This window comes from Terrapene carolina, unplaced genomic scaffold (assembly GCF_002925995.2).
Source record: "Terrapene carolina triunguis isolate 2854851 unplaced genomic scaffold, T_m_triunguis-2.0 Scaffold42, whole genome shotgun sequence".
NCBI lineage: Eukaryota > Metazoa > Chordata > Testudines > Emydidae > Terrapene > Terrapene triunguis.
In genome coordinates, this window is record NW_020664393.1 from 5,191,889 (window position 1) to 5,219,557 (window position 27,669).

The window sequence follows — 27,669 nt, forward strand, 5'->3', positions numbered from 1 at the left end:
AAATTCATACCTATTGAGTGAGCTGAATAATCAATTGCTGAAAAATGTCAGCATGCTCAATTATCTCCCTTAGCTACAATGTAAATTACCAAAATAAATGATTAATCATCTCTAGAAATTACATTGCTCATATTCAAATATCTGTAATTGGCACTTCATGTAATCTTTTATTAACTGAGGACTGTTATGAGACTGCACTGATCAATTAAAAAAGCTGGATGTTTCTGCAAGGTAGGCTGAAGTGAAAAATAGTTCTAACTGCATTTGTCATTAACTATATTAGTATTAATTCAGTATGTCTAAAATACACTTACCACTTCCACCTTGTGCTGCAAGTCCCTCATCTTCAAAGATATCAAAGCTCTCCTGTCGAGTCTGAATTGTTTCAGTTTTTAATATCTCAAGTGGCATTCTCAGGATGGTAAGATTATATTGCAGAGAGTGTGACAGATCATAGCTGTAGCTGAAACCAAGATTAAAATTCAGTAAAAATTATGGGAGCATGGAATACTTCTGAAAACCCTTCCTTTCTGCATGTATTGTTATTTAATGCAGTGTAGACTATTTTGCATAAAACAGCAAATGACAATGAAAATAGATGAACATACTGTAATTACAGAATGGTAGCTTGCACAGGGGATCCTGCAAACAACACATTACAAGCTAATGAATAGTTTATAGCACAATGGCTGAAACTTTAATAAACAAAAAACAAAGTAAACAAAAAAAAGAGATTGAACATTTCTCTGCAGCAAAGAGTGACTACAGCCACTCAGCCTGGACATGAGACACTCTTCGTCCTGAATAGACGAGTCCAAGGTCAGAATGGCTACCAAGCCAGAGATGCTGTCTGGCCCACAACACATGTCCACATTACCAAGAAAGCTAAAGCCACAACTGAGACAGACTCCAGGCAGTTTGCCAGAGTCTCTTGGTCCCAGCTACACAAGTCCCACTATTATGAGAGACATATACCCCTCCTGACCTACCATCCCAAACAATCAAACAAACAAAATAAATGATTATTAATCCCGCAAACACTACCCGCAAATGTGAAATAACATGAACATGATTATAGTTTAGCCTGAACAGAAAATACAGTGAACAGTCATCATAATATACGTTCAGCAATTAAAAGCCAATACAGTCTCTGGATCAACCACTTGCCCCAAATCCTTGCACACAGCACATGGATGGGTGGAAGGGAAAGTTGTGCCACAGAAGCAGGAGTGTATGAATGGTCCTTTGCTTCTCCCCCTACTCCCTCTATGGGGGACAGCAGAGAGGAAAAAATAGATATAAACAGAAAAAGGAAATATAGGGGAGAGAATGAAAAAATGATCCTGACTGATCTATTTAACTAATGTCCATTTTAAATGGACAACACTCCTTGTTCCTCCTTTAGTTACTCTTGCACCTGGAGATCTGCTTTCTTTTCCCTTCTACCTCTTAGGAACTTAGCATGGAACCTTCGGAACCTTCTGCCTTTCTGCTGGTCTTAGTGCTGCAAACTGAAAATTGGCTTACATTGGGACTGTGTGTGTGAGTGCACCTGGTGTCCCACTGAAGAGTGCTACTGGTATTTTAAAGTTGCAGTGTGAAGACCAGCAGAAAGTAACCAAGGCCTGATATCTAACAGATTGGACCCTAAAAATAAAGGGAGTGAGGACTGCACAGAAAAATGGCCTCCAGTGGTGCTGGGAGAACATCAACAGCTATTAAGGAATATCCAAGGAAGGGGGGAGACTACAAGAGGAGGGGGGAAGAGCCCATATATAAGTCCAGACCAGCTGACCCTCTGTGTGAATTGAGCAATAGCTCAAGCGCACAGGAATTCAGCCTAGTTTGGAAAGATAATTTTTGCCTGGGTTGTCTTGGTAGCACATATTTATCATTAAGAGAAGCCAGTGTAAAAGGAGAAGGGAAAAGAAGACATATGCAAGTTTTTCATCAATAATCATATCACTTTGTAATTTGTATTGAGCTTCCTGGTTAATGCCTTCACACTAGTGATTGTTAAGGATAAGTACATTTTGCATCACTATTTTCAATTGTTTGTTACTGTTGAAAACCATCTAATTTTGCCACCCTATATTTTTTCAGGAGCTGGCTGTCAATCGTCTAATTTTGTCACATCACACTCTAGGCAGGCCACTTCCCCCTCTTCCCCCCACCTCCATATTCTCACTCTTTTTCATTGTTGGCACAACGTTGTTCGTCACTGGCAAACTTCTCAAATGAACCCAAAAAGCTTCTGTAAAACACACTGATACTATGTAGAGTCAATGGCAGATGCTGGCAGCCCTACACAGCTAAATCACGAGAAGACAAATCCAGATAAGTATCAGCTTCAATTTCAGTTCTGAAGCTCACAAAAATCTTTCAGAAAAACCCCAATTTAGAGAATCTGAATGAGAATTCAGATCTCAAGGCTAAACTATACGCTTTCTATCACTTAGGCTCCTGACCCTCTTAGAGACTCAGAATGTCACCACCCAGAATTCAAGAGGTTAATTGCTCAAACCGCATCCCATTGCTATCATGATACAGCATATTTCAGAATGTGGATGAAGCACTTCCCCACATTCACCCCTACTGCACCACCCATTCAGCTGTCCATCCAATAAACAGAAATCTCTCTTCCTTATGAGAGAAATACCCTTTAAACATGACCTCTCTCCACCTTGCCTAATATTTCTTCTTACATTGCACAGACCTATTAGGTTTTGCCTTACTGCACCTGGGAGTGAGCTTCCCAGCCTGCGTAGATAGATTTGTGCTAGCTTGGTTCAAGCTAGTGCACTAAAAATAGCAGTGTGGATGTTGTGGACCCAACCGAACTTCGGCTAGCAACCAAACTTAGCCCCAGGGGGTCACGGTGGTCTTGACCATTTATTTTAAGTAGCATGTTGCCTATAAAAGTTAGTTCTGAACACACTGATTGTAAACAAGTAGCACCTCTTGGAGTTATTTTTCTTTCTAAAATATTGAAAGATAAATTAAAATGTACTGATTCTTTAGATTTCATGGTTTTTCAAAGGTACATTTTCCAAAATGTACCTTTCTAAATTTTCTGCTGCAATTGTATTCACTAAGAAGATTTCCTAAAGCCAAACCTCTTGGAGATAATGGTCCTCACTGCTAAGTCAGGAGGGAACCCAAAACAGCAGCAGGAAGTATGTCTCCTAAGTTATTTTAAATAACCTGCACATAGAGAAAGTTTCTTCTGGTGCTTGTTTGACCATTGCCTGTTCTTGAACAGGCTTTTTATTTATTTATATTTTTTTTAATGATTTTCTTTCACAGGGTTTCATTCAGCTTCCTCTGAGCCATCTGGTACTGACCACTGCTGGAAACATGAGACTGAATTAGATGGACTACTGCTCCGATTAGGTATGGCAATTCCTATGTTCCTAAACATAAAACAAAGCTAACACTTCAAAGGCAAATGTAGGAAATAAGTTCTACTAACCACATCCAGGATGGTGATTGCTGAGAAATTAGCAAAAAGTTTTCAGTCCCACCATGCTAAAAAGTCACAGGACCCATATCCCATGCTTAAAGTGATAGTGTTCCATATTTAATTATAGTCATATTTTAAGGAGAACAAAATAATTTTTTAAGCCACTAGATTTCCCTTTCTGAGAGGGACTTCAAACCAAGTTGCAAATACTTCTAAAGCAGAAATACAACCAGTGGGACTGAAACAGAAACCTAAGCTACCCGTTTTAGGTGACACTGGAGGTTTTAGGATCTGAGGTCTTCCAGTGAGTTTTAGTTAATTAATTAATTACAACTAAAGAATGAATTAAAACATACACTTTTATTTTACTCTTTAGCATACTGATTTGAAGAGGTTGGTGTTGCTTACCAGTTCTGGCCTCACCAAAAAGCACAGCCTGATAGCTCTTAGAGCTGCAAACCTCCCTTTTTGCCTTTTTTATAGGCAATTTTGTGTATGACTGACTCTTTTAGTGAGATTCTTCTACAAGTTCTGCCCAGAGTGTTCTTCCACTTTGCCTTTGGATCCTTGTCTGTTGGAACTGAAGTTATACCATTTTTTTTTTCCCTTACAGCAGCTAGCTTTCTAATGACTGAGGAATTCTGGTCAAGATTCTCAACAAAGTTTACCAGTACATGCAGAAAACTAACATTGCAGTGATTCTGAACCAGTTGTTCTCAACCTATTTACCATTGTGGGCCGCATCTGCAGCTCTTTATGTGTTATGTGGGTCGCATCCACACAATATATATATACTACCTGTATGGCCCTGAGGATGTCATGTGGGCTGCAGCTGTGTGGTGATTGGGCCGCAAGTGGCCCACGGGTTGAGAACCACTGCTCTGAACCATCAGCACTTTGTTTTGGATTAGGGTGACAATACCAGAATACCTATTTTCATAAAGCTAGAACAATTTTGCTGCAAAAGAACGAGACCAAGAACATGGTATGACACTGTGATATTCTATATCGTGGGGGAGCGTACTGTAACCCCCATATTCCTCATTTTCATAGAATTGTAATCTTACATATAAGCATGCCTTGTAAGGTATCAGGGGAAAGGTTATGATCTGCTGAAAGTCATTTCTTTATCCATATATGTTTATCATTAATGCATATGAAGTTATGAGAATTGTGTTGTATGGTGGTTACTAAAGCATGCTGTAAGTTGGGGAATCAGCCAGGTCTTAGCTCCCTAGAGGCAACAGCAAGGAAAGTAACCAAAGCCCGGGCGGGGTGTCAAACAACCCATCAACAGCCATTGTCCAGCAAGGAAGCTACCATGTAATGTCTCACCTGCATGAGACCACACCAGGGGAATTGCTCAACCTTGCTTGGAGAGACTCAGCAATGCCCCACAGACATGCCTGGACTTGTGTTCTACAAGCACATGGACTGAGGGTATAAAACAGACAGAGTGGACACATACTGGGCCCTTCTCCTGCCCCCACTTATGCTGCAAGCAACCAAGACACTGAGAAGAAGACAACTCCAACACAGGAGATCGGCCCAGGTTTAAGGAACAAACAAACCTGTATATTAAGGACTGCAATATCCAGTGGGGTGAGAAAAACTGCTTAATCTAGTTGCTGCCCAGTCTAATAGGGTTGAGAGTTTAGACTGCGTGCTTATATTTTATTTTATTTTGGTAACCATTCTGACTTGTTATGCTTTGACTTATAATCACTTAAAATTTACCTTTGTAGTTAATAAATCTGTTTTATTCTACCTGAAGCAGTGCGTTTGGTTTGAAGTGTGTCAGAGACTCCCCTTGGGATAACAAGCCTGTAAAATATCAATTTCTTTGTTAAACTGACCAACTCATATAAGCTTGCAGTGTCCACCAGGAATAACTGGACACTGCAAGATGGAGATTCCTAGGATTGTGTTTGGGACTGGAGTTATTGGCTATAGTCATTTGGTTTCAAGTAGCTGGGTGCAGCTTACATGCCAGAGGCTGTGCATGAACAGCCCAGGAATGGGGGTTCTCACAGCAGAGCAGGGTAAGGCTGGCTCCCAGAGTCAAGGATTGGAGTGACCTATCAGATCACTGGTCCAGATAACACCAGAGGGGAACGTCACAGACACTAATAACCTTCAGACATTAATTTAACGAAAATGTTGAGGGGAAGGGGGAGTGCATTTTAGGGAGGGGGGTTGGCAAATAATGCAATTGTGAACATAATTGTCAAAAGGAGAGCTTTTTGTTTTTTTATGTTGTGAACAACCTTTCCCATGTCATATTGTGAAAAACATTACATCAACCTGTGGCATATTTCACCTTTATAAAAACTCAGCTCTGAAAAACGAACGTAAATCTCTTTAAAATGACTGGAGGATGTAAAATACACATTGCTGCTTTGAGGTACAGTGTCAATCTGTAACCCCCTTATTCATCATTCATAGATGGTTGTGATATTTCATACAAAGCATGCCATGTAAGATATCATAGGAAAGGTCATGATCTGCTGAAACCCATTGTTGTGTCAAAATGTGTGTATGAAGTTATGAGATTTTGCTGTATGGTTGTTATTGAAATATGTTGAGAGTTTGGGAGTCTCCCACTGCTGGTTCTCCTGTGACAACAACGAAGGAGGAGACTAACACCTGGGCGGGTGTTGAAGGATCACCACCAGCCACTGACCAGCAGGAAGTTGTAAACAAGGGATTTGCAATTCTGTAAAAGTTGCGCAAGCATCACACACTGGGCATTGCTCAACTCTGACTCAGCAATGCCCACCAGGAAATGTCTGGGTAGTATTTTCCAGGCACATGGATTGAGGGTATAAAATAAGGGACAGTGGTATCATGCTTTTACCTTTCTCCACCCCCACCTATGCTTAAGGCAACAAGAATGCTCGGAAGACAGACTTGAACTGAGGAGAAAGCCTGTGTATCAAGGACTGTAACCTATCTGCAGCATCCAGTGGGGTGAGAAAAACTGCTTGATCCAAATACTGCTTACTCTAATAAGGTTTACGATTTAGACTGCGTGTTTACTTTTTATTTTCTTTGGTAACTATCTTTGACCTTTTATTCTTACCACTTATAATCACTTAAAATCTATCTTTCTGTAGTCAATAAACTTATTTTAATGTTTTATCTTAACCAGTGAGTTTGTCTGAAATGCTTAGGGAATCTGCTCAGGTTACAAAGACTGGGGCATGTCCACTTTCCTTTGATGAGGTGGTGAATTAATTAATAAGTTTGCATTGTTCAAGAGAAGGTCTTAAGCAGTGCAAGACGGTATACTTATGGGGTGCCAAGCTGGGGGCTTGGGAGATCTGCTGGTGTTTCCCTGTGTATAGTTCATGAGAGTATTCATGCAACTTAGCTGGGTGTGACTCTGCATGCTGGTGGCTGAGTGATAACAGCACCTGGAGGGGTTTGTTGCTTGTCACTGACAAAGCATTGAGAGAGACAACCCAGGCTGGAGAATTAAGGGGGCACAGCAGTCCCACAGTTACAGGTTGTACTCCGGGGATCTCGTCACACACATGCACCCTCTTTGCTTTGTTTTCTGCAACACAATTCTCTAGTCCTCAAACAGCTGCCTGACTGTACCATTATCTCTTCCCTGCTTTTCTGCTACTCCAGAATTTCTCTCATATCTAGGAGCAGCTAGGACTAGACACAGCAAAATGAAGTAGCATTAATGTGGGTCAAACAAAGGGGTATATGGAATGATCAAATAGGAACCAGACACCCCCAGATACAAGGCCTGAAGAGTCCACATGGTACCTCTCTTTTCTTTGCTCCTGAACTGAAAAAGCTTTATTTCTGAAAAATGAGATTGAGAACGAAAAATACTAGGAAAAGTAAAAATTGAATAGGAGTCTCGCCTCTCATCTGATTCTTGTGAAGATGATGGTGAGCCGAAAAGAACTCTGCCCTCTGTCTGGAAAGCATGAAAATCCTTGGCTCTTCATTTATTGCCATATGTTTTACTTTATAAGGGGAAGGGAAAAGTCTGCTTATCAGTCTGTATTGAATGCAAACAAAGTCACGGAAGAGTTGTGGGATATTGGTATGTCAGTGTGGAAAGCTTTTGCAGACCATATTGTTCCTTTTCTGTGGCTAGAGAGAACACTTTGGTCTTTAAGGCTGTCACCATAAAACAAAACTAAATTTGAAAAGAAAAATCATTTGTGCATTTAAACAATCGAACAATGAAGAGTTTTAAAGAGTTGTACTACAAAAAATTCAGTTAATGGCCTTTAACATTATCGATTACAAGGCACTTCCAGGTAAAACTTGAAATCCAACTACACAAAACTGTGCTAAGCTACCAACAAAATTAAAGCCAAGATTTTAAGATATCTGCTAAAAATTGAGATTACAATAATCAGTAACTGTTGTTAAACACTTACCTAAAATAAAAATTGCTAGACAGGTCCACATTTTGAAAGATTCGTAGATATCTAAATAGAGTAACACAGATAAAGGGAAAAAAATTATTCAAACAGCAACTTCTCTTCAACGTGCACAAAGTGAGACACTGAATAATCAGTTTGAGGAACACCCTGATCAAGATATGCAAAAGTCTACTCATTGTCATCAGCTGTTCCCCTTGTCTTTATTACTACAATTCTCTATTTTGCAGTATTGTATCAATCATTGCAATTCTGCTGGAACACTGGAAAATCTGGCTTGGATAAATCTGATATTATTCTAGACTATATTTATCCATTGTTTGAAACTTGTGTCTCACAAAGGTTTTATATTGTTATTTTAGACCACTGTGGATCCATCTGTTGCAATTTCATCGTCTCTTTATATACACTGTGGGTCAAATACTGCAGTGTTTAGCCAAGCAAAACTGAAACTCCAATTGATAAAGAAGTAAGAACTGCAGGATTTAGTGCTGTCACCCAAACAAAGAAACCATTCCTTCTGTTGCAACCTGCTGTACACCTAAAAGTTCTCTAGGTCTCAAGGACAGTCATATCACTATGTAGGAAAAGTTAAAATTAACTGAACTTCCAATAAGACAAAATACTATGTACTTCTATATCATGATTTAGGTAACATGTTGATGTTTAATAATGTATGTTATATTCATGTGCCCTGTTAGTTTCTAACAAGCAGTATTGATGTGTATTACTTCTGTATAACTATAATGTGTTCTAATGTGGAAACTTACTTAAGGGTTACCATTAGCTTGATCTATTGCCTGCAGTTAGTTTATGGTGACGTGCGCGACCTTTAGTTAACACACACATTATACAAGACTGAAAATGCTCTATTATTTGTTTGGGACCGCAAAAAAATAAGTTAGCCCACTCCTGCCAAAAATGAAGCTGGGATATATTCACATATTATTCATGACTACTAATCTCAGAGGGCCACATTCCTTCCTGCATGAAAAATCATGGGATGGGAGTACTCACCAGAAAACATGCTCAGTTTATGAGAAGCCAGTTTCACTGAACCTTGATAAGTGCATAATGCTCCTTGCCTCAAGTCAGAACCTGCCCTGCATGCTTAAACACCAACACTCCAGCTGGTTTTGATGGCATGTTGCCACTGAATCTTCTCCCCACCCATGCCACCCTTTTGATGGAGTGCAAGTGACCCTTTCCAATGAGGTTTACAAGACATCACAGGGGACCTAATGCTACTCAGACAACTAGTATATTAAGCAGCATATAGCAGCACTAGCGTTGACATGCTCCCAGATGAACTAATGTTGAGTGGATGGCTTCTGACAATCATCCAGGCCACACACACTTGTTTAGTTGTAGCTCTGACATATGAATAACCTAGAGGTGTTGGCAGAAGCTATGAAGGGGCATGACACAGCTGCATTTCCCCTCTGGGTAGACTCAGTTGAACTTACATCATGATTGTCCATTTCATTACACCAGTCTATCTCCATTTAAGCCAATGTCACTTCAGCATAAAGCTAGCATAAAGGACTGGAGAAACAAGCTCATAATGTTTAACAAACTGCTCCCCTCCGGCGTATGCAACTGATAGGAGTCTATGAACCTTAGTTTGCAATATTGCCTCATCACTTAAAAAAGCTATGTAAAAGCACAGTCTACCACCAACATTTACCTTGCTTCATCAGGATGAGTGATTCGTACAGTGTCATTTGGAATGTAGATCATATTTGTATCTTCTATTTTGTATATTGCATGCCCTCCAATATCTGCCATCTTTCTCCTTTTTGTTATTAACACAATGTAGTAGCCTTCTAAAAATCTAACAAAACCTGTTCAAAATTGAAGAAATACAAGAAATAAGAACCCATCTGTCACAAGTTGACTTAGTCAGATACAATGTTTAGAAGGACAATATCAGGTACTATTTCAATACTTTGTACAATATTAAATTTTTATAAACATTTGAAAGTTCTCTTTTTTTAAGCACAGTAGGACTCACTTTTATCCAACTCTCACTCCGTTAAAAAAGTGAGTCTCCAAATCAGCTTCAGCCTCAAAAGAATCAATTGCTTGAGGGTGGGGAGGATGAAGGGGATTTGGGAGGCCCTGACCCTACTCTTGGTATCAGGAATAAGCCCTGATCCCTGCTGACTGACTTCTGAGAGGGAATCCCCTAGGGCTCTTTTATCACTGCTACAGTGGGGTAGCAGCAAAAAGGTAGCCCAGAAAAGAAGCTGCATCAGGAATAATAAAGGGGCAGAGGGGCCAACTACAACCATCCTTGCCTCCACTTTTTCTTCCCCTTCTTCCATATTAGCCCACCTTTGAAATAATTGCTCTGACCTCCACAGGAAAAGGAACCCCTATCTAACACAGTAAGAAACAACGTCTTCTGAGGCATCTAGACTAAACTACTGGATTCTGATTGCTAAATTGCAGCTGAAGTTCTTCCGGTATTCTGTAAGTACTGGAGTGAGGGATTCAGTGAACTCTATTTTTTGTATTATTGTCACCTACCTAGTTTTTGATCAGAGATCCAATTTCTGGCTTTCTAGTCAGGTCCCTACATAAGAATGGCCATACTGGCTCAGACCAGTATCCTGTCTTCTGACAGTGGCCAATGACATTTGCTTCAAAGGGAATGAAGAGAACGGGGTAATTATCAAGTGATCCATTCCATCACCCAGTCCCAGCATCAGGTAGTCAGAAGTTTAGGAACACCCTGAGCAGGGCAGGAGGGAGGTTGCATCCTGGACCATCTTGGCTAATAGCCATCAATGGAACTACTCTCCATGAATTGATCTAATTCTTTTTTGAACCCAGTTTCAGCTTTGGACTTCAAAACAGCCACTGGCAAGGAGTTCCACAGGTTGACTGTGTGTTCTGTGGAGAAGTAATTCCTTTTGTTTGTTTTAAACCCGATACCTATTGATTTCATTGGGTGATCCATGGTTCTTGTTATGTGAAGGGGTAAATAACATTTCCGCATTCTCTTTCTACACATAATTTCCTGATTTTATAGACCACTATATTTCTCTTTAGTCGTCTCTTTTCCAAGCTGAAAAGTCCTAGTCTTTTTAATCTCTCCTCATACAGAAGCTGTTCCATACCCTTAATCATTTTTGTTGCCTTTCTCTGTACCTTTTCCACTTTTAAAATATACCTTTTTTTTTTTTTTTTGAGTAGAGCTGCACACAGTATTCAAGTTGGGGGAGTACCATGGATTTATATAGTGGCATTATGATATTTACTGTCTAACCTCTCTTTCCTAATGGTTCCTAACATCCTCTTAGCTTTTTTGACTTCTGCTGCACATTGAGTGTATATTTCGAGAGAACTATCCACCATGACTCCAAATTCTCTTTCTTGAGTAATAACAGCTAATTTAGACCCCATCATTTTGTACGTATAGTTGAGATTATGTTTTCCAATGTACATTATTTTGCATTTATCAACACTGAATTTCATCTGCCATTTTGTTGCCCAGTCAGCCAGTTTTGCGAGATCCCTTTGAAACTCTTCTCAGTCTGCTTTATACTTAACTATCTTGAGTAATTTTGTATCATCTGCAAACTTTGCCACTTCATTGTTTACCCCTTTTTCCAGATCATTTATGAATATGTTGAACAACACTGTACTGGTCCCAGTACAGCTCCATGGGGGACACTGCTATTTTCCTCTCTCCATTCTGAAAACTGACCATTTATTCCTATCCTCTGTTTCCTGTCTTTTAACCAGTTACTGATCCATGAGAGGGCCTTCCTTCTTATCCCATGACTGCTTACTTGGCTTAAGAGCCTTTGGTGAGGGACCTTATCAAAGGCTTTCTGAAAGCCCAAGTACACTATATCCACGGGATCACTTTTGTCCACGTGTGTGTTGATCCCCACAAAGATTCTAGGGTAGGACAAGAAGCAATGGGCTTAAATTGCGGCAAGATTTAGGTTGTATATTAGGAAAAGCTTCCCAACTGTCAGGGTAGTTAAGCACTGGAATAATTTGCTTTTGGACGTTGTGGAATCTCCATAATCGGAGATTTTTAAGAGCAGGTTAGACAAACACCTGTCAGGGATGGTCTAAATAATACTTAAGTCCTGACATGAGTGCAGGGGACTGGACTAGGTGACCTCTTGAGGTCCCTCCCAGTCCTACGATTCTATGATTCTGCTCTCATTCCTCTAAGAGTGAACACTGCAGAGAGGAGAGATAAGACTAGCAGCATATCGTGAAATCTAAAAGATTCAGGTTCTGGCAGACTAAAGTAAGGACCAAATTCCAGTGCTGCTTAAATGCTGATTCATTCCTGGTTGGGATGCTGTTGAGATCAAATGACAATTGGACTTGACATTTAAATCCAGCTCTCCCACTGATTGCTCATGCCTGTGTAAGTGTGATATAAGCAACAGTATAAAGTCATTGTAAAAAGTACAAAAAAGTGTACTTTGTTAATATTTGTTACTTTACTACACGATCTCTGTGTAGAGTGGATAATATTCTGACTGGTGAAAAGTGCTGCAATTATCACTTGTGCTCAGAGTTATACTTTCTTAAAAAATATACCATCAAAGAAATAACAAGGGGATTACCTACGACACCGAAAGCAGAGACAGCTCGAGATAACCCAGAGGAGCCCTTCTGTCCAATCTTTGTTCTATTTCCCAGATCTAGGCGGCCAAGAAGTTCCCTCACCTCTTGATGTGTGTACACATGCTGAAAATATAAATGCATATTGAACTTATTCTTTTGGTTATCAGTGCTACTTTACATCACAGAATAGTGGAGTTTATTTAACTGCACAGTTCTGTTCTGAAAAGTGACTAAAGAGAATATCATGGCTTCCATTGTTTATTGACTCTCAATTTCATAACATATGTGGTCAAGATTACAAAGCAAAATTGTATTTTGGGAACTGATCTCCACTGTCAAGCTTGAGTCCAAGATCAAGCAGTCTATAAGATAGCCATCACCTAGTCCACCACAGTGACTGTTTTAAATTATTTATTAATTAATAAAAAGTGTATTTGTTATTAAGTTAAACATTTTTATCTTATTCAAATAAATTAAATAATTGTATCTGATAATTTAACACTTTTCTTATCCTAATTTGTCTCCTCATTTCTAACAAAACCTATCTGCATTAATCGCCATTTATTGAAGTGCTAGGACTTTTTTTCATTGGAAAGGGGAAAAATCCTTCTGCCCTGCATACATCCCACCATGTGGTCACCTTGTGTTTTCTGTACTTTAACTGCATTCTGTAATTGTCTTCTTAGACAAATTATTTTGTAGAACTAGGGTCTATGTGGACATTTATGTCTAGGGCCCTACCAAATTCACAGCCATGAAAAATGCACCACAGACAGTGAAATCTGGTCTCCCCCCCCCCATGAAATCTCGTCTTTTGTGTTCTTTTATCCTAAACTATACAAATTTCAAGGGGGAGATCAGCATTTCTCAAATTGGGGGTCCTGACCCAAAAGGGAGTTGCTGGGGGGGGGTCACAAGGTTATTTTAGGGGGGTCATGGTATTGCCACCCTTACTTCTGCACTGCCTTCAGAGCTGGCGGACAGAGAGTGACGACTGTTGGCCAGGTGCCTAGCTCGGAAGGGAGCGCCACACCAGAAGCAGCACAGAAGGGTGGCAATACCATACCATGTCACTTTTACTTCTGCAATGCTGCCTTCAGAGCTGGGCAGCTGGATAGTAGCAGCTGCGGACCAAGCGCCCAGCTCCGAAGGCAGCAGTGCAGAAGTAAGGATGGCAATACCATAACATGCCATCCTTACTTCTTTGCTGCTGTTGCTGATGGTGGCTCCGCCTTCAGAGCTGGGCTCCCGGCCAGTAGCCACCACCCTCACGTCGCTCAACTTTGAAGGCAGGGCCACCATCAGCTGGAGCACAGAAGTAGAGGTAGCAGTACCGCAACCCCACACTACAATAAACTTGTGGTTCCCTCCCACCCCAAAACTCCTTTTTGGGTCAGGATTCCTACAATTACAACACCGTGAAATTTCGGATGTAAATATCTGAAATCATGACATTTACGATTTTTAAAATCTGATGACCGTGAAACTGACCAAAATGGACTGTGAATTTGGTAGGGCCCTACTTACGTCCATACAGAATTCCACTGAGAGGAATGGTACAGTACCCAGTGCAGGCAGTTCTCTTTGCAGGATTGAAGCCTCATGCCCTGATCCTTCAAAAAAACATGCATATCCATAACTTTATACACATCAGTATTCCCACTGAAGTAAAAGTAAGGAAGTAATCACACATGTTTATGAAGTTAAGTAGATGTGTAAGTCTTTGACGGGCTGGGACACTACACCATAAAATCCTTGGGGGCAGGGACCATGTCTTACTCTATTCTGTACATTACCAAGCTTTGTTGTCTGTTGCTTGTCTTGCTTCAGATGTGTAAATGATTTCAAACCAATTCCTAGCATTTAGCTAAGCAGTAGTTAAGCAAGTTCATTTTGAATTTCAGAATGACATAGCTGAACATAAGACAAAACTCACATCTATTACTTGACATTAGGAGATCACAGTTAGCAGAAACTGCACAGTTAACAGAAACTGAGTGTCATGGAAGTATGATGTAGTAGGATGACACATTTGTACTAAGATAAAAGTTTAGATATCTGCTGTTTATGTAGGAAACAAATCATATACATGTGAAATTCAGAGCATCGTGAAATACTCATGAGTATGTTTTTCAGCTGTTCTGAACTTACCTTATCATCAATTATAACTAAATCCGTCGGTTCAGTGCGATCAATTTTCAAAACACGATACTTGGTCTCTGCATGATTACTCCCAACAAGAAAATACCGCTAGGTTTAAAAAAAAGAAAAGACTATATTGTACAAGAAAGAAAACCCTCAAAAACTATAAACGTATCAACAATAGCGTTATATAGCTATAGATTAGCTCGATCTTAATTAGATCAGATAAATTTGTAAATGGTATTGTTTTAGCCATCAGCATTTCAGGTACATTTTGTATGTTTCATGAAAATACTAATCAATCCCCAACACTTAAAAAGCCCCTTAACTCTCCAGTTCACAGCACAGAGGGAAGAAAACCAATTTAAATCTGGAGAAAGAAAAGTTGGCAGCTGTGTGGAGAAGGAAAATGCAACTTACATAAAAGAGTGTCTCCCCATCCCGTCCCACTCCCCCCCTCTCCCCCCCGCCCACCTAGCCATCAGGGAACTCTCTGAAAAGTCAGCCTGCTCGCATGCTTTAGTGGCGAGGCTATAAGACAGAGGTGGGCAAACTACGGCCCGCGGGACTGTCCTGCCCGGCCCCTGAGCTCCCAGCCGGGGAGGCTAGCCCCTGGCCCCTCCCCCGCTGTCTCCCCTTCCCCCGCAGAGCCACGCCACCGCGCAGGCAGCACTCTGGGCGGTGGAGCTGCGCGCTCCTGCCAAGCAGAGCAACAGCGTGTCTGGCTCTGGCCGGCACAGCAGCCAGACATGCTGTTCTGCATGCTCTGCTCAGCATGGTAAGTGGGTCGGGGGGTTGTATAAGTGGGCCGGAGGACCCCGGGGGGCAATCGGGACAGGGAGCAGGGGGCGGTTGAATGGGGCAGAGGTTCTGGGGAGGGGGGTGGTCAGGGGACGGGGAACAGGGGGGGTTGGACAGACGTGGGGTCCCAGGGGGCCTGTCAGGGGGCAGGGGTATGGATGGGGTCGGGGCAGTCAGGGGACTGGGAGCGGGGGGGTAATAGGGGGTTGGGTCCCAGGGGACGGTTGGGGAAGGGGATTCCGGGGGGGGGGTGCAGTTAGGAGACAAGGAGCGGGGGGGTTGGATGGGTCGCGGCTCTGAGGGGGGCAGTCAGGAGGTGGGAAGTGGGAGGGGGCGGATGGGGGCGGGGGTCAGGCTGTCTGGGGAGGCACAGCCTTCCCTACCTGGCCCTCCATCCAGTTTTGCAACCCCAATGTGGCCCTCAGGCCAAAAAGTTTGCCCACCCCTGCTATAAGATGAAGTTGGTGAACAGTCCTAAACAAGTCAGTTGTTTTTTCCAATAACCTCCCAGTTTAAAGAGCTTAATAGAAACAGTATCTGTCTCTCTGTAAAGTACTTTAAACATGGAAGAGGTGATGAGAGAAACTGACTAGAATGCTAGTCAACTTCACTCTGTAGTCTTCCACATCTAAAGCAATTCTGCTATCTTGTAGACAGAGAACACTAGCTCCAACGCCATCATAACAGGAAAGGTATAAGAACCTAAACTGATTGATGTATATGAGGGTCAGAGTGCCAAAGTGGGAGTGGGGGGGAGGAGAGAGGAAAGACAAGAGAAACTCAGAGACCAAAATGGAGACAGAGAAAGGGGGAAATGCAGAAAGAGAAACTGAAGGATATGGAGGGAAAGAAATAAAGGGCAATAATACTGTCGTATCTTTGTTGTCCATTTTTTCAACTTACTGATTCTGAATATAAGAGTTACTAAGATGTTAGGCCTTGATCCTTCAAGGAACTTCACAAGTGCAAGGATCTGTCCATGGGGAGCTCCTTGCAGGAGTAGGGTGCCTTAAGTTAATTATTAAAGGCCAAACTACACCCTTGCATAAAAACTTCCTTTCATGTCAATTGCAGTTATACAGTGTACTGTTAATACATGACTCCAGTTTTATACCCTCTCACCTCAGCCCACAGATTAAACTAAAATGTTATTCAGTCCTTACCACCAGAAGAATTTCTTCACATCATTGGTATATGCTGAACACTCAACATAGATGATAGCTAATTTAAATAATGATGAGCATTTTTAAGATCTGATTCTGATGGCAGATTTAGAGGGAAGAGCATTGTAAAAGATGGACATCTACGTATCCAAGATCAAACTAGAAACACTGATTCCTTGGGTAGGATCAAATGAAAAGATATAAGAGAAGTAATAAACTATCAGTCAGGCAACACAAATATTCTGATGGATAGATTTCACTGGTAAAAAAAAAAAAAAAAAACTATATTTAAGAACATTCTACATACTATGCTCAAAAATTATATGGGCTTATTAAAAAATGCCTATTTGCCAGGATCTAAACATTACAAAGTGAGAGATCCACCAAAATTTCAAATCTTAATCCAAAAACAAATCTTTAAAAATTTAATTTCAACAGTACTGATAATTAAGAAAGAACTACATTTTTAAAAAGAATGCTATTTATAATATTTGTATTTCTACCTCTTAAGTGAAATGTGAAAAGAAAGTGAATATTTGCACTGTACTCATTACGTGACAAAAGGGTAAACTAAAATTGAATTATCTTCTACATTTAGGGTAATTAACAGTAAGTGCAGATTACAGGACTGGCTTGCTGTAGGAAGCTCTTGTTTTGCTAATTCCTTCTATCAGTACTGTCCTAAACACAACAGGGTGTAGCTTTTAATAATGCTCAGCCTAGTAGGAAAACATGATGAAATCATGTGGCTCTACTCAGCCTTGCTCTTAACTTGAACAGTCACATGGATTTCAGATGTGTGAGGGGGATCAGAAATAAGATTTACATAGTGCCCGGGTATCAGAATTCATATGAGCTAAACAGTGAAGATGAACAAAAAGTTTGTTTTTGAAAACCAACGCACAAACTTAAGTCAAAATATTTAAATTGAAATTAACAGAATTTAAAGTCCTATTCAGCATTCTCTACTCCCCCCAAAAAACTCCATCTGGTATCCTGGTACCTAGGTATTACAGTGTATATCGCATGGTTCTCTGCAAAAGGGTTTCCACTTACAGAACTGTGCCATAGTATGTGTGCATGTGGTTCTTTACTATTAGGATTACAATAGTCCACCAAGCCATAACAACCTCTCCTCATTTAAATCCCCCTTGAGAACTCAATTCCACAACTTCCACACTGCAAATAGATCAATTTTAGTCACCTTATAATCTTTAATTTTTATATACAGCAAACACAAACACAGAACCACCAAGACACACACTTGCCTAGACTGACAAACCATGTGATCTTAACACTTCCAACGCTTATTCTCATTGGCCCTTTACCCCCTACTCTGTATCATCCTCACTCGTAAAATTTAGACTGTAAGTTCTTTGAAGCCACTATCATATCTTTCTTTGCTGCGAAGTGTCTAGCACATCATGGGTGATTACAGTGGCACAAAAGTGCCAATGCAGTTAGGGTATGGTCACAACATTTTAAAAGGTTAATGTTTTTAAGTCCCCTAAAATGGACATGCTTAGTCCGATTTCTTAGTAATGTGGTGTGCCTCTGGAGGGTGGAGCATAGGTTTAGTGACCCAAAATTTGAGTCCTGTGAGCCAGAGTTTCCAGAGATATAAGCCGTGAAAAAAACAGCCATTTTTAACAAGTTTTTAGGGTTTTGTTTGTTTTTGCGCAGACCTAGAGATCAAACTATTGACGTGATGGTCTCAATTTGTTAAGTTTTACCCAAGGCAGCACATGGCACTCACTAAATCTTTTGGGAGTCTGGCCTGGTCTACACTACGAAATTAGGTAATACCGGCTGTATTACTATTTTAAGCCTGTCAGATGTATAGGACAGGGAAGAGTCTTAAAAACAATAAAAACATCTAGTGAGGCAATAAGTAGAGATGAAAAAGACAGCTACAGGATTTTGGGGAAGGTCACTGAGGTTATGCTGAGGGACGCCTACAAATAAACAAAAACCAGCCAACCAATACCAACCAGCCAACAAAACCAAACCACCAACCAAAGGCTTCAAGAGCTCCAAAGGCCAACTCTGGGCAGATGTTGGTGGACAAACTGAAGGGATGTGTAAAGTGAGTTGAAAAGTTGATCCAATATGTGTTAATAAGAGGCCAAAGAAAATCATAGTAGTAACTAATCACTTTCTAGAGTACTTCACACTAAATAAAAAAACGTGAAGGTATTTTACTGGGTTTCCAGGGGAAAAAAGTGACAGCAACACTCAACCAAAACCAACAGAAGAAATGTACTACAAAAAGCTATATCATCCAATATCACTGTGAACTACACCGTCAGTAACTGCCAGATCACAGGAAAAATCTAATTCAATATTGTTAAATCCTGAACAACAGAAGTGTCAACAAAAAAACCTCATTTGATCTGAACATTTCTATTTAGAAATATCTACGTTCTAGCCTTACCAAACACAACAAATTTCCCACAATGTAAAATAAAAGTTTCAATCTTTTCTCCCCGTTTTCTATTTACCATTGCTTAAAAGCAAATATTCCACTCAATGTATTTTTGAGGGTTACCCTTTACCTCTCTGTACCTTAGTTTGCCAACAAATAAAAGGCATACAACAGTTTCCTCACTGGAGACACTCTCTCTCTCTCTCTCATATGAGAGAGTTTATTATTGTTTGTAAGACATTTTCAGATCTTTGGATAAGAGATGCTATATCAGTGTGAAGTATTATTACTATAACAATTCTAGCATGGCTGCATGCAGGAGACCAAAACACACTAGTGAAATGGATTAGTCCCCACGAACTCACTACCAAGAACGCATTATTGCTTAAAATCATATGCATCTTAAAAGACAGTATTATACAAATAATCCAGAGACAAAAACGAAAGGTGTGATATAAGGCTTTTGGTCATACTTGGCTTGTTAAAGTTGCATTTTGTTGCTGTTCTTATTGGAATGACCTTAATCAATCAATATAGATGAGAAAAAAGAATATGACGGGATCTGTCAATTGAATTAAAGATCTGTCCTTTCTCCGTCTTCACTTGATATATGGAAACTTGCTCACTACATGAAAGATGATTGAACATTAGAGGACATTTTATCTGGAAACAAGATGGAGAACATCCACCAGAATTTCTGGACTTGATCTGAAGACTGCTACTTTGGACCAAGATTTTCAGAACTTGGAGCCTAAAGTTAGGTTTCTAAACAAGTAGCTCCTAGTGAAGTCATCTGTAAGAGGCATCACTGTAGTCCAGCCCACTATAATTTTTCAACTTTTCTATTGTTTAAGCATAAACATGCATCTACTTATACTTTTTCTAAATCTAGCAGTAACAAAAAAAACAAAAAGTGATGCTTCAACCAGCAGGTGCTTGTTCAGATGAATAAATTAGTGAAAATAAATAAGTGGGTGTATTAATTGTGTTAATGGATGACACAGTAGGACTTGAACCACAGCAGTGACAGATGCTATAATTTAATTTGCTACCACATGACTATCAGGGAAGAGTCAGAACACAAAAGAAATTACTAAGACAACAGTGAATGTGTAACACAAAACTTATTTGTTTTATTAAGAGATCGAAACAAAAAAAGATCCAGGCAGAACAGAGCAGTTGCTGGACACCTATATAAGATTAAGATGCTACCTACAATAATTTAAAAAAATAAAATAGACTAAGGCCTATACTTTAAGAAACTTATAGTTACTATAGTTTCATTACTTGACATTCAACTCCCCCCATCCTAACAAGTTACCTCATAAAGTACCACGAAAAATCTCTCCAGTCATTACAAATGATTCTTTGAAGATTTTGGAAGTTCTGTTTTGAAAATGAAAATGGAAGAGTTTCTAATCAAATAATTCTTTGTCCAAAGTACTACTCCAATTTACGGGGGGAGGGGGAAAATCACAAATGGAATTCCTCCACACAGATGTTGCAGAAATAAGCAAGACAAAAACAAATTGTACTGCTAGCAACTTTCTTGACTAACAGGAAGGACGGCAACAATAAAGAGAAATAAGAATCCTTATGTGATGAAGTGAGGAACCTGAACGTACAACTTATGAATTCCATCTGATAATGGGGGCTCTTTGTATGTATCTGTGTCAGACTGCAAACTCCATTTTGACTGTGGGGTTAGTGGTCTTCTGTTGTTCCTTCACCTCCGTGTTAAAACAAAATTCCATAATTAAGGGCTCAACCACTGAAATATAATTGCTCTAGAGTTTAGACAACACACTGATTCCTAACAAGGAAAACTGGTCTAACAGAGAAGTCGCCTGGTAAGGAAGTCACCTGGCAGGGGTGTTTGGACACCTGCTGAAGCTGGCAAAGCACCTCCAAGCTCAAGAAAAAGCAGCAACCCAACATAGAGGGGTCTGCATGAGGTAGGGGACCCTGCCTAACTTCCTGAAGGCAGATTGTTGCAGGCACAATGTGCCCGAGGCAAAGCAACAGCGAAGGTTCGTGGCCCGGTGTGCTTCGCGCCAATAAACACACCAGGTGGAGAAGCAAACAAAGTTTATTTGAGATCTCAAAGCGGTGCAAGGAGACTGGCACGTCTCAAATCAAGCACACTAACAGAAACAGCTTTTCTCCTTTATACCTTTTGCAGTCAAGCCTCACCCCTCCCTTCCCTTCCCCCATTCCTCTCTCTACACCCCTGCCATCCCTGGTAACAATTACTAAGCAAATAGCAATTACATTTAAGCAGTTAGTTTATGTTGGCAGCTATAAGTTCAGCTCGTTAGTAACACTTCTTGAACTACTATCTTGTCCCGTTCCTTTGATTTATTATCTTTCCTTCGGCCAGAGGTATGCAGGCCTCATTATTACCGCTTGGTACTGCTAAGGGGGGTTACCACTGATATCAAGCTGCTTACACATTCCACTTGCACCTGGCTTTTGAGGTCGATTAGAGTTTAAACATGGAAGGAGTTTGGTTCAGGCCTAGTGCAGGAAGGCTTCATTGACACTTGTGATTTTCCACCCTCCTGAGTTACCTGGGGTGATGGTGATGCCTGGTGACGTCAACAAGATGGTCCCCCAAGGACTGCCAAGGGAATGTTATCTAGTCTGTTTCAAAGTGTCTCTGTGTATTATATGCTTCACAACTGCCACATGCCTCCTGTGAAAGTTAAATGGCAAACCAGAAGGCTTACACTTTGGGGTGGAGTTCTGAGAGAGAAGCTACAGGAGAGTCTGAAAGGTCAGCACTGAGCAAAGGGGCTAGGCAGCTTATAGCAGGGTTCCAGCTCTCAGAAATGGAGTGCTGGACAGAGGACCTGCAACTCAGTGTTCTTAGGGACCCCAATGACTGGTGCAGGGGCTGGGCACTGTTTATGCTGTGGACGCTTAAAACACCCAGGGATCCAGAGGCCTGGATTCCCCTCAGAGCAGTCTAGACATAAGGAGGCACTCAACTGCAATCTGAGACACCAAAGGATTAAGGCAATTGAAATTTTCTATGCAGTTTACAGAGAGTGACTCCCTTACACTGTTCATTACTCAGCCGGATTTGGTTTCTAAAGGCCAGAAAATAGGTTTATTAAATGCAGCGTTTTTGAAAAAGTACAAAACTGACAGACAGTGAAGTACTCTGATTAACCACAGTAGAGCAGATGGGCAGACCTACTGCAGACTTCCCAACACTGCCCTGCCAATGTCCTTCAACCATGTCTTGGGGGCATCAATTCTTGGTGGATGGATAGTTCAATTTCCATGTCCATTCTGTCTTTGGCCTTTGCTGAGACTTAAGAAAGGTGACTTTGCATTACAACACCAGTGCTACAGTGGATACTGATACAATCTAGATCCCAGTGGATAGGTAACTACCAATTTATTAAACATAAACCACCAAACAGCCATACAACACAAACAACCTTTGGTCCTCACCAGTTTGGATTGGATTTGAACCAAGGACCCATAATTCAAAGGCTCCGTATAACATGACCAATCTCTTGATTCAACCAGTCCCATGAAAATAACTTTTTTAAAATGAATGTCTCAAATTCAGAAGCTCATCACTTAAATTATTGTTTGATAATTCTAGATAAACAGTTCAACAATCAAATACTAACTCAGGCCACAGAGAGCTGTTTCTCCTTGGAAAATTAGTTCGTTGAATTGCTGTCCAAGAACGCGAGTTTGCTTCTTCATACAAAATATTAAGACATAAAAATTATTTGGCAGCATATCACAACTCATCCAGTGCACTAAATGCCCCAACAAAAACTATGTGGGTGAAACCAGACAATCACTATGCCCTCAAATGAACTCCCACAGGAAAAAGATAAACACACCCTATCATATGTGGGTGAACTCTTTTCACAAAGTGATCACTCTACATTTGACCTATCAGTCCTCATCCTCAAAGGAAACCTGCACAACACTTTGAAAAGACAAGCCTGGGAGCTTGATTTCATAACTTTGCTAGACACCAAAAATCATGGACTGAATAGAGACACTGGATTGATGGCTAAATACAACAATCTAACTTGCACCACCACTCCCAGCCGTCCTCCCCTCTTCCCCTCCTTCCCCCAATGACAGGAGAGGTGTTAAAAGGCCACTTATATTTCAAGAGACTGTTCAAAGTTATGTTAACTACTTATGTACTTATGCTAAAACAACCTGTTCCACCTTGTATTTAGCTGTGACACTCAAGAGTACACTTCCCAGACCTGAAGAAGAGCTATGTGGCTTAAAAGCTTGTTCACCCATCTTGTATCTCTAATATTATGGGACTGACATGACTACAACACCAACTGTATACATGTAGTTATTTATTAAGTTTTCCTTTATATATTTGTTGTCTAGTCAATAAACAAACAATGGCAAATAAATCATTTTGAAGTTCTAAAAAGATAGGGAGTTTAAATCAAATTGGTGTACAAAGGAGGAAAGGTTTATTATCCCCACTAGGGAGACTTACTCCTGACAGAAGCTGGATAGTCTGAAGATTAATTTTGTATTAAACCTTCCAGCCTATAATACTTAATGCAGTTTAAAAAAACAACAAAAATGCAAAATTAAAAAGAGACACATGGTTCTCCTTGGCATATTTGTCTTGTAGGATTTTGTTAAATCCAATCACACTCCGCAAGCAATTGTAATGGTTGTGATGCTAAGAAAGGCAGTACATAATTCTAAAATAACCAGTTTCAGAAAACCCAACTAAACCAAGAACTGAAGGTGTTTGGGTAATGATGTTACTAATTTTTAAAACTGCAAAAGTTATAACAAAAGTTGTGTATGCAGAAAAAGTTAAAATACTTATGGAAAATGTTTGCAATTTTGTGGCAATGGGATATCTGTAGCTGACTATGGCATATGTCCCAGCACACAAACTCCGCAGATAAACAGCAATGTGCTAATTACACTTTCTATTGAATTTAACCAATGATTGTGGAACATGCTGGGCTGCTTGCTGAGAGACCTTAGTAAGAAAACTGATTTGGGATCATAGGCTCAGGGCTAGTAATGTTTTAGCACACTGTGGAGATCTCTCTGCTTGCATACATGCTGAACACTGACCTTTAGCACAGCACAACAGGAGTTATCACCTGCAGTCAGGTCACCTTCCTCCTCCAAGCCAACAACAAAATTGTTCAGGAAAAACGTTGCGCCCCAAAAAATATTTTTATGGTTGCTATGATATATATTGCATTTGACCCCAGAAAACCAGAGCTCAGAGCATGTGATAAATGTCCTAACATAATAATGATAATCAATCACTAACATAGGGTTAGACTGTCCTTTTTGCTACTGCACATGGAGGGGAGCCAAATCAGGTCTATTTGGGTATAAAGGATAGCAGCAACTAAGCAGCATACTTTCCCTTCCATTAATCCTGCAGAATGTCTGAGTTCTATCAGACAGAAAGTATAGGCCAGGGTGGTGATTCTTCTAATTGTACTGTCTTCACAAAAGCTGGTGGGGACTGTCCAACATAAGAAAACCCTGACTCTGACAGGATTTATTTACACAGGACCAACGCTGCACAGTGAAAACATTCCTAAGGATAGCTTAACGGGCAGCCATCAGTGGTCACTACATGGGAGCATAGTTCTCCCAGAAGGGAGACTTCCTCCATGAAATAGAATGGAATATGACTTATCAGCTCAGGAAGTGATCCTCTCAAGAAACCAGGAATATTTAAATATTTTGCATTTTTATTTCTTCTAAAGAAACATACCTAAAAGTAAACTGCAAATTTTCCAGAATAAAGATTGAATCGTCATGTAGTTAGTGTGTGCTTATTAAAAAATCCTAACATAGTAATAGGTAGGGTTACCAGATAGCAACTATGAAAAAATGGGACAGGGGATGGGGGGGGGGGCACCTATATAAGAAAGTCCCAAAAAACAGGACTGTCCCTTTAAAAACGAGACATCTGGTCACCCTAGTAGCAGGCACTAGTACTACAGCTTTGCAACAGTGATACTGTTTTGTGCTATTAATATAGAATACCGTAGCAATTTTATGAGCTTATTGCACTTGAACTGTACTGTAATTTAGAGTGCAAATGACTTGAGGGACCATTTAGTGTATGTAGTGTACAGCCTGTATATACTCGTAATCAAGAAATAGACATAATCAGACACCATCCTTAAACTTTTGTCATTAGGAACCATGTTTTCCCAGCGAAATAGTTATTGCTAATAATGGGTTCGCTGAAACTAGAAGCAATAGCAGTTAACTTATAATGTTATAGAGGAAAAACTCTCAATGGTACACCTAGTGTCACCTTTCAATTTCCTTGCTTTTAAACATGTTTTTACAACCATTATTTAAAAAACCCACAAATTTTATATACAAATTACCTAGAAGATTGGAACACCCTCACTGAAGCATTTCAATTACTTAAAACACAATTTTCATTATAAATATGAAGAGATTTTATTTACTTGACAGAAATAAGTTGGGCCAGATTCCATTCCTTTGCTCTCCTGTGCTGCATGGCATAAGGGAAACAAAGGATTAGGAAAATAAGTACAAAGGTCAGAAACCTGGAAATAGCAGAAATTCAGCTGCTACAGTGCATGCTTCCAAGATCCTGAAGAAGCCCTTCTATACAAGCGGCTTCTAGATGAAGCTCCATGGGAATTTCGAGAACTTCGCCTGTAAAAGGCACACTATTTAAAAGGAACATCTGCACAACAATTAATGCTGACCAGGCCAAAATTAACCTCCCAGCTTTTGCATTAAACTCCCCCTCTCTCTCAAACCGGGTAGGGGATTGAATAAGCACACTTAGGAGAGTTGAGAATACATGAGTCAGCCATACTGCTAGTGGTAGCTAGAGGGTGTGCAGAGATTTTTTTTTTTCTGCTCTGTGGATCATGAATCTGCAGAGTTAGTGCCAGTGTTTTCCAAAAATCCTCTGCCTATACATGCACTACAAGTCCTGCCCCTTCTGCAAGGCAATCGCCCCAACGCTCTGAGGGGGAAACAATGCAGAAAGAGCTGCAGGAACCCTGTGTAGCTTTTTCAAAGTAATGCTCCAAGGTTCTCCATGAAATATTATTGTCTGAGCTTTTGTTTGTATACAGTACAGCTTACTGTGATATAACTATTTCTGACTTGCCTTATGACTACAGTAGATGCTCATTAGTAACAACATAGCGGTGACCTTTTGCTATGTTGGTCCTAAGCAGCTGTTGCTGTTATGGGGAGTGTTGTCTGACCAAAGGCAGCATGCTTTTTCTGATACGCAAAACAGCTACAGTACACACTAACAATTTAGAATTGTAACAATGTGATGTATGTTTATTATTATTGTTACAGCATTACATTATATATGTACTATACATTTTAAACATGTGCTCTGTTCTGCATTTGTAGTCTACTACCATATTGTATCAGAAAGCGGTATTAATTGAGTTAACATATAAAAGTATCAAATTTTATTTTTGCACTTTAAGATCAAACAACCACCATGAAAACACACACAAACCCTTGCTCCTACTAATACATGTTTTTTGTACTCACACTTACAGTGCATACAAAGTATTACAGTTAAGTTGCCCTGGATAAGAGCATCTGCTAAGCAAACAAATGGTAATGGTGTAATAACCTATATTAAAGTATTATTCCACATCAAGGTGTATTCTATTTATATAGTGTGAATCAACTTGTAAATTAAGATAAACTCACTCATCTCAGGTGAAAGAATGCTTAATTTTCTCTGTTTCTTCTCAGTCACAATTTTGTTTTGAAGATGGGATTCAATGTCCTACAGAGACCTGTAGACCTGTCACCAAGTCCCTCTAGCTGTGAAAAAGGTCAAAGTATGTTCAAAGCCTTCAACAACTGGGGGGTTTTGGAGGTGGAACTTCATCAAAATCCTCCTCTCTCTCTTGATTATGATATGTTTCATCAACACAAGCTCGTTTCTCTAGCCTTGCAGCAGCTTCAGCATTCACTAATTCTTCATTGGTTAGCTCTCCAAATGTGAGCAAATCCTCATCCACAGTCACAGCAGCTACTAAATCCTCTTTTTCCATGTTGACTGGAAGTGGAACATCATTCGGGGGTCAAACTCTTCAATACCCTTGTCTTCCACACCTTCCACTGGCACAACAAATTTGCCTTTGCTGGAACAGTTGGAAATTGTTGTTAGCTTTACATCTTGCCATCCCTCAGCAACAAGGTGAACACAATCTAGCAAATGCACAGTTTTCATCACTGTCTGTACATCTGCATTGGGGTCTGCATCAAGAATAATAATCTGGTTTGCAATTTTTGATGGGTAATGTCCCTTCATGTTCTTGCTCACACCTTGATCCATAGGTTACATCAAAGATATTGTGTTAGAGCAGGAGAGGGCAAACTATGGCCCGCGGACTGGATCTGGCCCGTCAGGGCTTTCAATCCGGCCCATGGGATTGCCAGCCCGGTGGCGCAGCAGGGCTAAGGCAGGCTCCCTGCCTGCCTGATCTGGCCTCGCACCGCTCCCGGAAGCGGCTGGCACCACGGCCCTGTGGGAGAGGGGGCAGAGAGCTCTGTGCGCTGCCGTCACCTGCAGGCACCGTCCCCCGCAGCTCCCATTGGCCGGGAACAGGGAACCGTGGCCAATGGGAGCTTACAGGG

General features: G+C 40.5%; 1 protein-coding gene across 1 annotated transcript in view; it reads right to left on the minus strand.

The window, feature by feature from the left end:
• The window catches only part of FIG4 (FIG4 phosphoinositide 5-phosphatase), a 150,585-nt gene that overhangs the window by 111,671 nt on the left and 11,245 nt on the right, over window positions 1-27,669 (minus strand). Inside the window, exons 2-6 of the mRNA XM_024194288.3 lie at window positions 14,629-14,727; window positions 12,477-12,600; window positions 9,563-9,719; window positions 7,873-7,923; window positions 315-463 (exon numbers count right to left, since the gene is read on the minus strand). Of these exons, the coding sequence (XP_024050056.1) occupies window positions 315-463; window positions 7,873-7,923; window positions 9,563-9,719; window positions 12,477-12,600; window positions 14,629-14,727 (580 nt within the window). The remainder of the gene's footprint in view (window positions 1-314; window positions 464-7,872; window positions 7,924-9,562; window positions 9,720-12,476; window positions 12,601-14,628; window positions 14,728-27,669) is intronic.